Genomic DNA, 14,602 nt, shown 5'->3' with positions numbered 1-14,602 from the left:
GTTTAGCCCCAACAACAAACATTGTCAATAATCTAGACAGACAGAGACGTTTAGCCCCAAAAACAAAACCCTCTGTCAACAGTTTAGATAAGACCTCTAAATCCACGTATAAATCAAAACAAAAAACAACAAACACAGTCAACAATTTAGACAGACTGAGAAATCTAAACCTAAAACAACACCAACTGTCAACAATTTGGACAAAACGGAGAACTAAACAAAACTCACGGTTAACCATTTAAACAGGATGAGGTCTCTTGCTTGTGTGAAGCAACATGTATGTATACCAGATTTTGTTTACGTTCATTAAAGAACGGAAATGGATAGCAGAAATAGATAGACTTAAAAATATCGATGGCGAATAAGATATTACATTTGTTCTTATCCTAAATCATTTGCATGCAATATTCTTTTGTTTTCAATTTTTAAAGTATTTTCTCTCTAAACTATGTATTGAAAAGATGATAAAGTTTGGATTCTTTGCATTATATTATATTTTAACATAAACAATGAAACGGCGTTTGTTTTCTACAAATTTAATGTAACCTAAATGACATATCTTGTTTCTTAATGAACACCAGTAATAACTCCTAGAGTTCATTGAAAACTTCTTCAGCAAACAAAGATCATTATCAGTCATGTTGTTGTTTTTTTTTTTTTTTTTTTTTTTTTTGCGGATTGCTAGACCATAAAGCAAGCATTGTGAAAACAATACTGCCGCCAAAACTAACCAGTAGGTAGTATATGCAATACGCTTAGTACCAAGAATCCATTTCGACTAAAATAGGCACGGGCTTAGTCCCTATGTTCGAAACAGGTTATTCATATAATGTACGCTCGCAATGAAACATTATCATATTTGCATGGAAACTATGAGAATAACAAACAAATGCAGCAAATATATTTTAGATGATTTACATTTCAGCAATGCTTATGATTCTGAACGTTGTCGACGGAATGCAATAATTCAACCTTGAAATAATTATTCATCTGTACACATGTTTACCAAAACATATCTAGCATGGTAGTACGTGTAATTAAACAGCAGAATGCGCATAATTCCTGTATTCTTGTTACAATATACGTGTTGAAAGTATTTGTTTGTGTTATTGTTAGATCTAAATCAGATCCCAAAACATATTGGAAGTTACTCAAACTTTTACTTAGAGGAAACAAAAACACTGAAATATCACCACTTTATGACGAAAATTCTTCTGAATATATCACAGACGACACACAAAAATGCGAATTACTTAAAAATTAGTTCACGTCTATTTCCACACTTAACAACCAGGGTAAACAGGTACCAAGTTTTGATAGCCAAACCGAGTCAACTCTTTGCGACACAGTTATTACACCTTCTGAAGTTAGAGATATTTTATGTATTCTAAATATAAATAAAGCATCCGGACCTGACGGAATAAACCGTAGAATGCTTAAATTCATATGTAAAAAAATTGCTTCACCTCCTACTGTTATATTCAACTAGTGACAAGCATAGTGTATCTAATTATAGACCAATATCGTTGTTAAGTTGTGTGAGTAAAGTATTTGAGCGTGTAGTCTACAAACATATATACAATTTTTTCAAACAAAACAATCTCATACATAAATTACAATCAGGATTCCTACCAAATCATTCTTGTACTCATCAACTTATAGAACTCTACCACTCTTTGATTTTATCCTTAGAAAATCATGAACATGTGGCATTTATTTTCTGTGACTCTTCTAAAGCCTTTGATAGAGTTTGGCATAAAGGTCTTATTTACAAACTGAAACAACGTGGACTGTCAGGAAATATACTTAATTGGATAACTAATTATTTGTCATGCAGAAAACAGTCTGTCTATATAAATAGTTCTAACTCGTCCTTAAAAATGGTTAATGCTGGTGTCCCTCAGGCATCTGTTCTAGGGCCTCTCTTTTTCCTCGTTTATATAATTGATATATCTATTGAACTCACATCACTGTCGTCTCTTCGCCGACGACACGTCATTATCAAACTCTTCAAAAACTCTAGATGATATTGTACATGTGGTTAACAAAGACTTACAAACTCTAGAAAAAAGGTCAAAAGATTGGCTAATGTCGTTCAATCCTAAGAAGACGGAAATCATGTTAGTATCCTTCTCAAATCTTCCCTATCAACTCCTGTTTACGTTCAATAACATCCATATTGAAATAACCGATCAACATAGGCACCTAGGTTTATTACTAAGTAGTGATGCCTAGTGGTCCAAACATATATCAAGATTATCAAGAAAGTATCAAAATACACAGCAACACTTCGCAAATTGAAATTGATACTTAATAGGGATAACTTAGAGAAAATGTATTTAACATATATTAGACCAATTTTAGAGTATGGCTGTGAAGTATGGGTTAACTGTGGTGCTACTAATTCAAATAATCTTGAAAAACTACAACTAGATGCGGCCCATATTGTCACAGGGTTACCAATGTACACACAAAACGAATTGTTATATGCAGAAATTGGGTAGCAACCATTGTCAAAACGAAGAGAAAAAAGAAAACTGTCCCTCCTTGATACTATTAAACATGGTACTGCACCCTCATACTTATGTAATAACCTACCTCAAAATATTGGCGATCTGACTCATTATTCTCAGCAATTACGGTAGCAACGGTATAGAGTCCAAACTATGAACAACTCTTTCTTTCCTTCAACTGTTGATCTTTGGAATAATTTAGATACAACCATAAGATACTCTCAAACTCTGAACTCGTTCAAATCCAATATAGATAAGTTGAATAATGTGATAACTAAATGTAATCCGTGCTTTCTCAACTTTGGTCCGCGTAGGCTTAATATTCTTCATTGTAGATTAAGAAACTTAATTATGGTCTTTTTAGAGCTAATCTTACTTTTTCAGCACAATGTGAATGTGGACACACGTTCGAGGACTCGTATCACATCTTCTTCACATGCCCTAAATACCACATCCTACGTCTTTCCTTATTGCAGGATTTAGCATGGTATCCAGGAGATATGTCATTAGACTTAATTGTCAAAGGTGATATAGATTTAAATAATGGGGCAAACTCAAACATTCCAAGAACGGTTCAAGTCTATATCGACAGTACTGGCAGGTTTTGACATTTCCGAGCACTCCCCCCCCCCCCCCCCCCCCCCCCCCTATCCTTTATACTTGTGAAATAAATATTATTGTATTATAGCCTTTGGCTGAGGTCGATAATCCAGGTATTGACCGAAGTCAAAGGCTACAATTGTTTTATTATTTTCAAAACAGACGTTTGGAGACACGTCATTATTCTATTTTTAGAAACACCCAGTCCTTCAACAAAAATCACGCGCTCCAAGTCAATATCGGTTTTTATCGGTGGACACGTGATTCACTTCTGGCCAATCACTTGTCGGGAATAATATGAAAAAATAATAAAATATAATATAATAAAAATATCAAAGTTTATATGTTTACATAATTTTGAATAATTGTGCATCTGATCTGGCTGGTATGGAGGAAGGGCTTTGAGAACACGGAACGGTTACGAGTAGATCTACAGAATACAGCTTTATGGAATGTGATGGACACAGTTTATGAAAGTGTTGATTGATGTTTTTCCAGCCAGTCAGATTACTGTTAATCAAATATTGTTTTAAACATTTACATGTGTTTGTAAATTATTCTTATATTTAGGGGATGATCCTACCTATCTTTTACCCTTCTTCCTCTTCTTGCTTTCCTTCCCTCGCTGTTTCTACTATATGATCGGATACAGTTAATCCACTGCTGTCCATTGTGTATTATACAACATGATGTATTAAGGAGTGGGCGTTACTTAGTTGGTAAAACTTGTGCTCAGTCCTAATTGTTCTTATTTACGACAATGAAAATATGTTTAAACTATGTGTTAAAAACTTCGAAAAATAACCAAAAATACAAACGGAACGCAATTTTGGAAAATACACTTTCAGCATGTTGGTAAAATGTGTTTGTTACTACAATGCATATATTTTTTTCATCTACAACGTATACATTTGATATGTTATTCAATTTTGCGTAATGTTTTATATCGTTCGTAATGATATTATTCCTTTTAACAGAACACGTATCTCCGAATGTTTTATGGGAGGTACAGTTCCATTGGTATTCCGAAAACGTGGTCAACTGAACACTTTACTTTATATTGCATCCCGTCGGGGACCACGTAATTCGTATTGATTATGACCTTGACATGACAGTTGTGCGCGAGACAGCCTGCCTTAAGTACCTGAATTACTGCTTCTGTAATCCTTCATTGGAACTTTCAGTTTATAAGTAAAAAATCAAGTCTTTCCTACATCTGGACACGATTCGACAATTGGAGGATTTGAACGAGTCGATATACCTTTAAAATATGCCAAGGTCAAGTATTAGAAATGCCAAGTGAATTCTTCAGCAGATAAGTTCACCTTTAAAGGTTAATATTTCAAACGTCATTCAAAATTGGCTAACAAATCCAACTGAATATATTGTAAATGGTATGTATGTATGCGAATATTTCTTACATTAGTATTACATGTAGTTCATTTGTACTTATAGTTTACAGTGGAGAGAGTTTATATTATACTAAGCACCACGAAACACGGAAAACATATTTTCCTAAATTGCGTTCCGTTTATATTTTTTGTTTAAGTTGGAAGTGACAAGGTAGATAGATAATCTAGATTCAACACATAGCAAAGTGCCAGTCTAATGAAACCTCCAGCTAGCCAGATTACAATGATTCAGTGTGGTCCCTAGCGGACGTAAATTACTTCTCCAGATCCGGTATATCAAACCTGCGTATTGTCATAGATACCATTACCACCTCAGTACTGTATACGCAAAGGATTTCCTATATCACATTGATAGATGTTGAATGAGATACGTGTACTAACGTAACAAATGTTAGAATCTGTGTTTGGCACTTTATTTAGTTTTACGCTAAAACAAAAAGCCCCGCCCTTGTCATGCGACACCAGTAATAATGCATTCACAGCGCACGTACATGCATGTGCAGTTATATCATCACGTGTTTCGGCAGATGCACGTGCTTCGTCTAAGTATTTTTCCAAACCTTTGAAGTATAACTAATGTATGCTTTAAACATAAAATGTATGTACAACAATACCACACCATGTGCCTTGATATCCCTCGATAAAGGAAAAGGATTTCAGAAGGGGGTATGACGTCACTAATTAACATAGCATGTCATGGTAACATTATAGGGGCAAAGTGTCACACCGCGCAAATACAATCGACCAAAATCTGCCGCTTGGGAAAAGTTTTTCTCTTGAGTTCCTTCCAAACATCATATTTTGCCATACTGAAATAATCTAATATGTCTTGCACCCATTAGCACGGCATGGTAGTATTGAATCTCGTTACTAACACACGAATGACGGGTCTGTGTTTTTCGATCTGTGTTTGACTTCAAGTGGGAGTAAATCTTAGGGCATGTTGGCCAGCTTTGATATCTGCCTCTTTCATGTAGCAGTAGTCCATGGTTTTTGCCATGTTCATCAGCATCGATAAACGGGGGAGGTAATTGGAAGTGATGTTAGATCCGCTGATAAGTCTACGTTAACCATGCTATGTTTGCAGTGGCATTCTTGGACCACTGCCACTCATTTGTGCCTGGTGATTCTGGACAAATCGTTCCTGCTCATAGAAAAAAACCTCTATACATTACGTCGCCATATTGTTGATAGCGGTGTATCTGTGACGTGTTATCGCTTTGTTTCGCCCTAGTTCCTGCGGTGAGGAAGACACGCCCTCCGGTTTTTAGTCTGTTTCCCCCTCCTAATTTTAGGAATTGAAAAGCTATAACCAATAGCTCTGCTCCCCTAGGCATTACAGCATATTGAGACAAAAGCATTCCAGGCATTTCCCGCAGTGGCAGACAACATTTTCTTTATTTTGTAACCTTGTAAGATATCGTTGTTTCATCATGAAGATTCAGTGAATTATATTTCTTAAAGCATTTTAAAACGACCGTCGGTATCATGTTTATTTATATTCTGTTCCATAACGTACTACCAGTATCTTTGCCCAATGGGGTCCGCAGTTTGCGTTCCATATTTATTTCTGAATGATTTCGATATATATATAATTCTGACTAACGAACGTTTAGTTGATCAAACTAATTGTGTTTTGTACTCAAACACATAAACTGTTTATGAACAAAACGATATTAGTACAGTATGACATGTGTTTTGTCGGCCCCTGTAGATCATTGTATTCGCAGTCTGTATTATATATTAGGTTGTTTAACTTCCCATATTTCACATTATATACCCTCTTTTCATTTTTATTCATCACTATTTGTTCGTCTATTTCGACTTTTGTCTGACAAGTCTCATTTGATATACGGTTGTACCTGACTAGCATAACTTCAGTCCAAACCTGTTGGTTATTTCTATCAATTTTGTAACGCAATGACGCATTATTTTCTAAAAGATATGCAATACGTTTGGTTTTCTTCGTACTTCCTAAAGCAACGAGGAGACGACGCTTTAATGGCCGAGTCACGAGATGTAACCCGATTACAATACTATAAACTTTAATAAAGTTATCCCGATAAATACGTGTCTACCTACAGTTATACTTGTTTTTCACGCAAAAGTACATTTTTAAGTACTGTAGATGCAGTTACAACAAATGAAGACAAATCAAACAGGGCGTCTTTGCTATTCTTGGGAAGATCAAAATAAATGTTATTTGTCCATTCCCGTTTTATCTAGGTATAATTTAAATTACATGCCCGGCTATATGTCCCTTAGGTGACGTTGAATGAAATGAAAAGTATCATAGTTAGTAAAAAAAACTCCTCCCAATATACAATGTATGGTTCATACTAGTATATTTACTAGATCGGCAGATCTTCGCTGAATTGAAAACTTCTTGACTCCTTTTATAAGTGGAATGGAAAATCATCCAATATCATATGAATGACCTTTAAAAAGACACAAGTATTACTAATGTAACTATCCTTCATATTATTAAAAAGCACACTTTAAAATGTCCGTTTAAATCCGCCTCTGAATTTCCGTATATAGATGACAAAATAATTTGGACCTGTTCTTTTATATATAGTCTTTGCTGAGTGGGGGACATGACGTCAACACAGGCCATATTAGCAATGTAGATCATTATCACATACGTACTGAAAGTTTCATTCTTTAATTGAAAATATTGAAAGAGACAATAATAAGTTTGCAAAAAATAAAATACAAATTTTGAACTGTAGTTTGGTTGCCAAAAAATTATTATTTTAATATTTGAAACTGACTTGGTTCATGTCCGTTTGTCTGTATACAAGAAGACATAGTTAGATGTATATATTATTCAACGCTATTATAAATATGCGTCTTGAATTGCAATCTATGTATTGTATCAAATCAAATAACAAACCATGCTTCAAAATGTCGTATGTCTCGACATGGATATAAATGCAAAACGCAACATTCCACAAGAAATTAAATCTTAGATCGAAGATATAACGTTGTAATGATCACCCTAGCATATAGGGGTATGCAGTTTGTACAGATGCTATTTCATTGGAAACATCGGATGTCCTACTTCTAGTATGTATTTGTGTAGGACGTTTATGGAGAACCGTTGGCCCCATACTGGTTCCCCGTTAGTGGCTGTAAGGTAGACATAGGTAGAGACAAAAAAACTTTCCACTCCAGTTCAGTATATTTTAAGTGGTTCAGTAAGACCACAGTTATTCTAGAATTATTTTTGTAAATAATGAATTTTCAATAAAAGTCAATATGATAATAACACTCACTAATGACTCTCTAACCTGTTTATCACATTACTAGCCAACGGTAAATGGGAATGAAACGTGAGTAGAAAAAAAACCCCAATGCAACATATTTAATTTTTCATTTTCATATATGGATGCTGAATTGTTTTCGAGATACAATGACCTTACATAAAATAATCACCAGAAATATAATAAATGGAGCACCTATTTGACGATTTTGCCTTTAGATGCTGGAAACCAAGCAAAGGTAACATTTTATTGAACCGTATAACCACTTTCTTATATTAAGGACTGATAAGTAGTATTAAACGTCGAGCGAATGAAATATCTTTGTCTAAAGTGTTGCAAATCATATGTAAAATAAAGCGAAAGGGATAAGGTGTTTTTAACACCTTTTATGGCGTTTAGAATTGTTAACGTTCGACTTCAATTCTTTATGCCAAAACTACTATTCCATAAATACCCTTCCAGAATAGTTTCCAAATATAAGGTCATGGTTATGATACACCTCGGGGGCTTATAGTCAACTAGCAGAGTTAAATTATTAACATAAGTTTGATGCTATTTACATTGTTCCATTCTACCATAGTTGGTTAACCTGTCTAGCTTGCTAGTTATATAGATACACTCTGTAATTTTCGTATGCGTTTCCATACATTAAACAAGAAAACATTAGCACGGATCGTCTGGCTTCCTGTAGAAGTTAAGAAATCACTTTCGCTTTCAGACATATATGCTATTTAAAGTCAAACATTTAGTTTAAGTAATTAAATAAGATATGTTGGTCGAGACAGGGTAATATGTATGTAACTCCTTATCTAGATGGAGTGCCTAGGTATGCCTGGTACACATCTGTCCTCTACATAATAATATAGAAACTAGAAGCGCCATCTTTTCTTACTGCACGAGGCTATTCCTCTTTATCTTGCCCTTTAACATCGAAGTAATAAAGTATATGACTTGTGTACTATCATGTGTGTCTAGTCCGGTGTTCTACCCAGAGAAAGTATAGGAAAACCCCATTCATTTACTGTCGTTATGATACATTATATCGAATGGCCCAAATTTTACAACCATTCCTTAACAGAAGTTTATAGTATCGTTAGAGTCCAGGAAAATCTTAACTTAACGGTCCTTAACTGCAATAATGCTTTCCTATGAAAGATGTTAAGGATTTTCCTGAGGTAAAGGTACGCTCGCAAAACTGGGACCGGTATATTATTGATAAGTAGTCCCTAAACAGGAGAAGTATGATAAGGAGAATATATATCATGATAATTCAGTGAGATAGCACTACAATCAGCGTCATCTATTTGGGCAACCATCTTATGATAAATAGTATCAACCTGTGGTCAATCTCCTTGGTGTTAACATGCACTTTGTCAATACTTTCGTGTGAATCATTGTTTTTCCTGAATGTACAGCTAACGACACACAAGTATACACGTACAAATGTGATCACCTAATCCCTATAATTTACATATAATGTAATGCAAGTTCTCGGGAGATACATGACAGGAAAGTTGTAACTTATAATGAAATAATACGTGCATATATATAAAATAAAGTATACATTTCAAATAAAAATGCATATAATCAATTATCAATGAAACTGAGTTATCACGAGAGATTTAAGTAAAAGAATCTAGCAAAATTTGAAAACATTGTTCATTGTCATAACTTGATTTCACGTCGGCTTATAACCCCAAGTTGGGTATTTGTCCAGTGCCTTAACATGTTTAGCCCCTAAGGTATCCCACATACCTAAGGAGCACGTGTGTGCTAAACGTGGTATTATTAACACGTTAAATATAGCGATGGAGATACACATCTTAATAGAGGTCTTATGTCTCATAATACAGCCACTGAAATGTGTTTGTCGATTCGGACGAAATCTTCCGAATAGAAAAATGTTCCTCATAATAGCTCTGTACAGCACTTAAGTTATTTACAGTTGAAATATGGCATTGTCAGGCCAATAACGTACGCTACACCTAAGTGCATAATGATGTATGGATAATGGTTGGTTAAGTCTTTTTAAGAAATATTCCGCAGGGTTGGTGTGGGATATTTTAAATGCCTCGTCATTGACGAAAACACATTTGCTAAATTAAAAAACACACCTATTTTTAAATTTTTAAATTTTGTTGAATTAAGTTTCAAACTTCGTATATACAGTGTATATCAAAATGCTTTTAAAACATGACACGTTTATTACCGGTTATATATAACAACTTAGGTTTCTTCATCTTTTAATTGTTAGAAATAAGATTAATTTCCGTCTCCCACAGCCAAGACATTGTACATGCTAGCATAAATGTCGTCAGTACCATTACGACAGAAGGAGTAGTCTATACAAACTGTTCATAATTCATTAAAAAAAAAAAAAAAGTGTATATTTCTATTCCCACTTAAGCTAACTATGCTTTCAGAAATCCAACACTCGAGGAAAGTCAGAAAATATAAATAGACGTCTCATGTGCGTCCTTAGACGTTAATTTTCATCAATTTTCATTCAATAACACAGTATATCCGTCTTTGTATAAACAAGTTTTGTTAAAAATTGTTATTTCATTCAAAAAGTAAAATTGTGCATACAAATAAACAGAATTTTAAGCTGACAATGACATATGACATTTAAATAACTGTTTGATATTTGAAAAGAAAAATATGGACCACCCTTTGATAGATAATAAAGAAGAGAAGGTGTTCTGGTCAATACAATAGAGGTTATCAATAAGGGTAACACTGCGTATGATTTAAATGGACAAGACTATGTTACGGATTCAATTTGACAACTGGCAGCGATTCACTGATAACAATGAAACAACGATGGGTTCCCATACACAGGCAACATATTGACTTCGTATGTACAAGCACAATTACTAGTTTTATGGAATCCACCTTGCTTTGATGAAGATCTTTTGAAAACAAACACAACAGGCGAACAATAGATGATTTATATCAGGCGAAAAGAAAACATGGGTGTATTTGTGTTTCCAATATTCATTTTCTTTTCAATTTCGAAATCCCCTGTGGGAATATTGTAAGAAGTGCGGTGAAGATCGTGTTGTTTCTGTTATCTCTACTACTAAACCTACCGAATCATAGTGTCACTCACAGCCTGGGGTATTTCGGAGCACATGTGCACTTTATGGCAAATTTACGCTGCGGTGCATGCACGAAACTCAGTGCATTTCGTTTTTGTCAATGATAGCCAAAATTCTGTTTAACCCATTCTCCCCTTAAGACGCATTTGAACTCTTCCAAATCTAATGTTGGAAAAGTTCATTATTAAACTTTAGGGGTGAATAAGTTAAGGCATATGTTCCTTTCCGTCCCCTTTGTCTCACACTTTTACATGTGAACGCAAAATTGTTCGATACCATATACTATCAGACACACTACCGATGCTGACTGGCCCTGCCATTATTAAGACGTTGTTGTTGACACTAACAATCTTAGCTAATTAATGAGAATTAAGCTTGCATTAAACAAACAAATGATCGCTGAACATGCTGTTGTGAGGGTTTGTAATTTAGGATCAAATAATTTTAATAGGCATTCTGTTGATGCTGAAATTAAGTCATTGGTAGCTCAAGAATTTGAAACGGACAGTTTTACACTGATAAAACCTCCCCATCGGTTATATTTAGATAAATGACTGCCCAACGCGCACCACGATCAGCCCAGACCAGAAAAGCAATCTACAAGAACGGTAATTGTACAAAAATCATTGTACTTCTAACCTTACTTTTACTGTGTATTGATATTCAAGGTAATGGAATAAAATGTAGGTTTTAACTCGGGTAATTTGTTATATAAATTGTAAACTGTTTTAGATATATAACAACATTCTGTTCACCCAATTGGTGTAGTTATAATCTCTTATACACGGATTTCCAAAACGAATGTCACCTTATGTCCTTTATATATAACAGGGATGCGATATACAGCTGTATATATATGAGCAGAATGCAGTATGATGAGTATTGTCCCTTTACCATACGATCACGGGTTCATATTTTGGTTTCAGTACGATGTCTATCAAACCTACCTCATCGTAATGCAGACAACCTTTAACATAGTTAGAGATAGAAATTATGGATTAATGTAATTTGACATCGTCTGGTTTTCGTTTACATCATCTATAATGCTACATTTTTAATATTTTTCCTGTCGATTAACATTTCATCTCGCGACAGGACGGATAAACTAAAAACATTAGTAAAGAAGATGGGACTAAAATTGGAAATATATATAAAGGAAATACTTACTGGTATGCTGGTGTCCGTAAAAGACGTCTGACGCTTCAACTAAAGTGTCCGGCAGCAGAAGGAAAAACGATATAATGATATGGAACGTCTGAGAAAATGGACACAAATTCTTCCATAGTTTCTTGACAGTTTCGGAACTCAACTTGTCAACAAAACTTTCTCCTGTCTGACATAAAGCATGGTCTCTGCCCAACTTGAACCCGTCGTTGGCATAATTCCCTAATTTTAACACTGAAGATATGATAAAGAGAGGTGCAAGGATTAACGCCAATATGGCGAGGCCTAGTTTGGCGCTTAATGCCGAGGGATAGTACTCCTTCCAACGTTCCAATATAGTTTCCTGAAAGGTGTGTATCGCTCTGTAGGAAATGTAACATTGCAATCCAACTACGAGTAAACAGTATATAATTGACCACAAACTGTTCCAACTTGTACTTTTGGGCTTCAGGACAACCATCTTGTTAAGAATCTGTAATGCTGCCAACGAATGTCAACTGACCTACGTGGATATCCTCGATTGTTTACGTTGAGTAATCATTCAAAACCCGTGCCGTGCCTTAAACAACAAGGACAGATCATTTCTTGGCTGAAGGAGATCGCTTGTTATACACGGTGTATGGTGTTCAGCAGCTGTCAAAATTAACACAGTAAATCAAAGTGGATACACTTTAATAATCCAAAACTCACAGATCAAGTTCAAGATGCTGTACCGTTAAGATAAAATCCAAATGTCACACAAGTCGAATTTAATTATCCAAATCAGAAGTTAAAATCAACACTGTTTTTGTATAACAGAAATGAAAAAGTTTTCAAAATTGGTGCTGAAATTCAAACGCTACTCCGAGTACACTTTTCTGTGAAGTTGTGAAAGTTACAGATAATCAGCCAAGATAAGTGTAACACAAGAAATACGTGATCATACAAGCATGAGACAATACTGTCAAACAGCGCTGTCACTTCATCTACACGCACAGCTCTACATCCGTAACCAACTGGAGGTTTCTTATATATATATACAAAATGTTAGGTCTACTACGTACACCTCTGTGTGTGTGTGTGTGTCGCTATGAGAAGGTACATCGGGGTCCGCAGAGAGAGTTTGATACAAACCTTGTTGCACTACAATGTAAAATCCTCTCCACAGAAGCCTATGTAGGCTAACTCAACCTTAGTTTATGTGCTAGCAATAGCATGGGAAACATTTTACGTCTTCATTGAGATAATCACACCTTTCCCTGAGACAAACGAGAGAGTGTTAACACAGGTAATTGATCACTAAGCACGTTGAGTGCATTGTCACGAGAATGATCGAGAAGTTGACCAGTCCGTATGTTAGCCTGCTGAGACTGCCCCCTGATAGGACGGTTGATGATGTGTGAGCGTTTTGCCTGATAACAGGTGTGGAGTGTTCCACACTCTCCAGAGGTACAACACTGCACACTCAACGCGGCTCTCAACCAAATGCTCTTTACACGCAAAACGTGTACCGTTTTAAATGGAGCTGAGCCAAGGGAACAACACTACGCACGTTCGTCACTATGTTAAAAGGAATCTCCTGCTCCCCGACAGCCCAGCTGGCCACATAGCAGGTCTGTTCGCATGTTATCACCAGCAGGAGTTGGACCAGCGATGTGTCCGTGTTGGATTCAATGATCCGGAAAAGCCCGGAAATTAGGTGGTGGGTCGTCAATGAACCGCGAACATCATTGCCCGGCTGGTAAAAGCTCTGTCAGCTTAAGAATTAGCATATTTTCTTGCAATTTTTTTTTAGATTATCAAATTTTGCTTACATACGACAGTTTGTTTCATTTATTTCTTAATTACTATATCTTGATAATTTTCAGATTTAAGAATATAAAGCAATATTTTCACAAATTCGGATACTTTATATAGATGTAAACATTATATTAAGCTAATGCTACTTTGTAGTATTTAGATGCAGACTATATAAAGTAAGGAAAGATGCAGTACCGCGCGCCGAGTAGTAAAGCTTAGAGATATTACGCCTGTGGTGTCGTAAAACGAAAGTAAAACAGGGTTTAAAGGGTGCATTGTGTCTGAATGCTGCGGTTCTTTATTAAAGCCATATGTGGTGTATGTCGTAGGTATATAGTCAGAGGGTTATTTATTCAGATCGCTTTCCATGTGTTTTATAGTAAATACAACGATCTTTCTTCAGCCTCCCTTGTGACTTTCGTGTGACTCTCGCGTGACGGGAAATGCCGGTTTTAATGGGGGTAATATATCAGTCGGTTTTTTTCAATGATATAATTATGTATATGTCTAACAAAAAACTTAACATTTTTGATGTTTCTGTTCTTTTAACATTATAAAATATGTATTATGCAGATATACAGAAAATAATATCGTATAAGTATTGTGAAATATGTATCTTGATGAAAGCTGGCAGATCGAACGTATTTACAATGCTTTTTATGACCTATTTTACAATATTTTGCGGAATAGCTAGAAATTTACGAGTAGAAGTAAACGGATGAGGTCTTTCTCAAGTCACCTACAATATATTTCACATACGGTAGCCC

At 35.3% G+C, this 14,602-nt stretch overlaps 1 protein-coding gene across 1 annotated transcript in view; it reads right to left on the bottom strand.

Moving 5' to 3' along the window:
* LOC110448656 overlaps positions 1–13,700 on the bottom strand; it is a 69,578-nt gene extending 55,878 nt beyond the window's left edge. The window contains exon 1 of the mRNA XM_021495023.1: positions 12,060–13,700. Within this exon, the coding sequence (XP_021350698.1) occupies positions 12,060–12,516 (457 nt within the window). The 5' untranslated portion in view covers positions 12,517–13,700. The remainder of the gene's footprint in view (positions 1–12,059) is intronic.
* Between the last annotated feature and the right edge of the window lie 902 nt (positions 13,701–14,602).

Source organism: Mizuhopecten yessoensis, unplaced genomic scaffold, assembly GCF_002113885.1.
Source record: "Mizuhopecten yessoensis strain PY_sf001 unplaced genomic scaffold, ASM211388v2 scaffold4123, whole genome shotgun sequence".
Classification (NCBI taxonomy): domain Eukaryota; kingdom Metazoa; phylum Mollusca; class Bivalvia; order Pectinida; family Pectinidae; genus Mizuhopecten; species Mizuhopecten yessoensis.
This window is presented reverse-complemented; position numbering and strand designations above follow the sequence as displayed.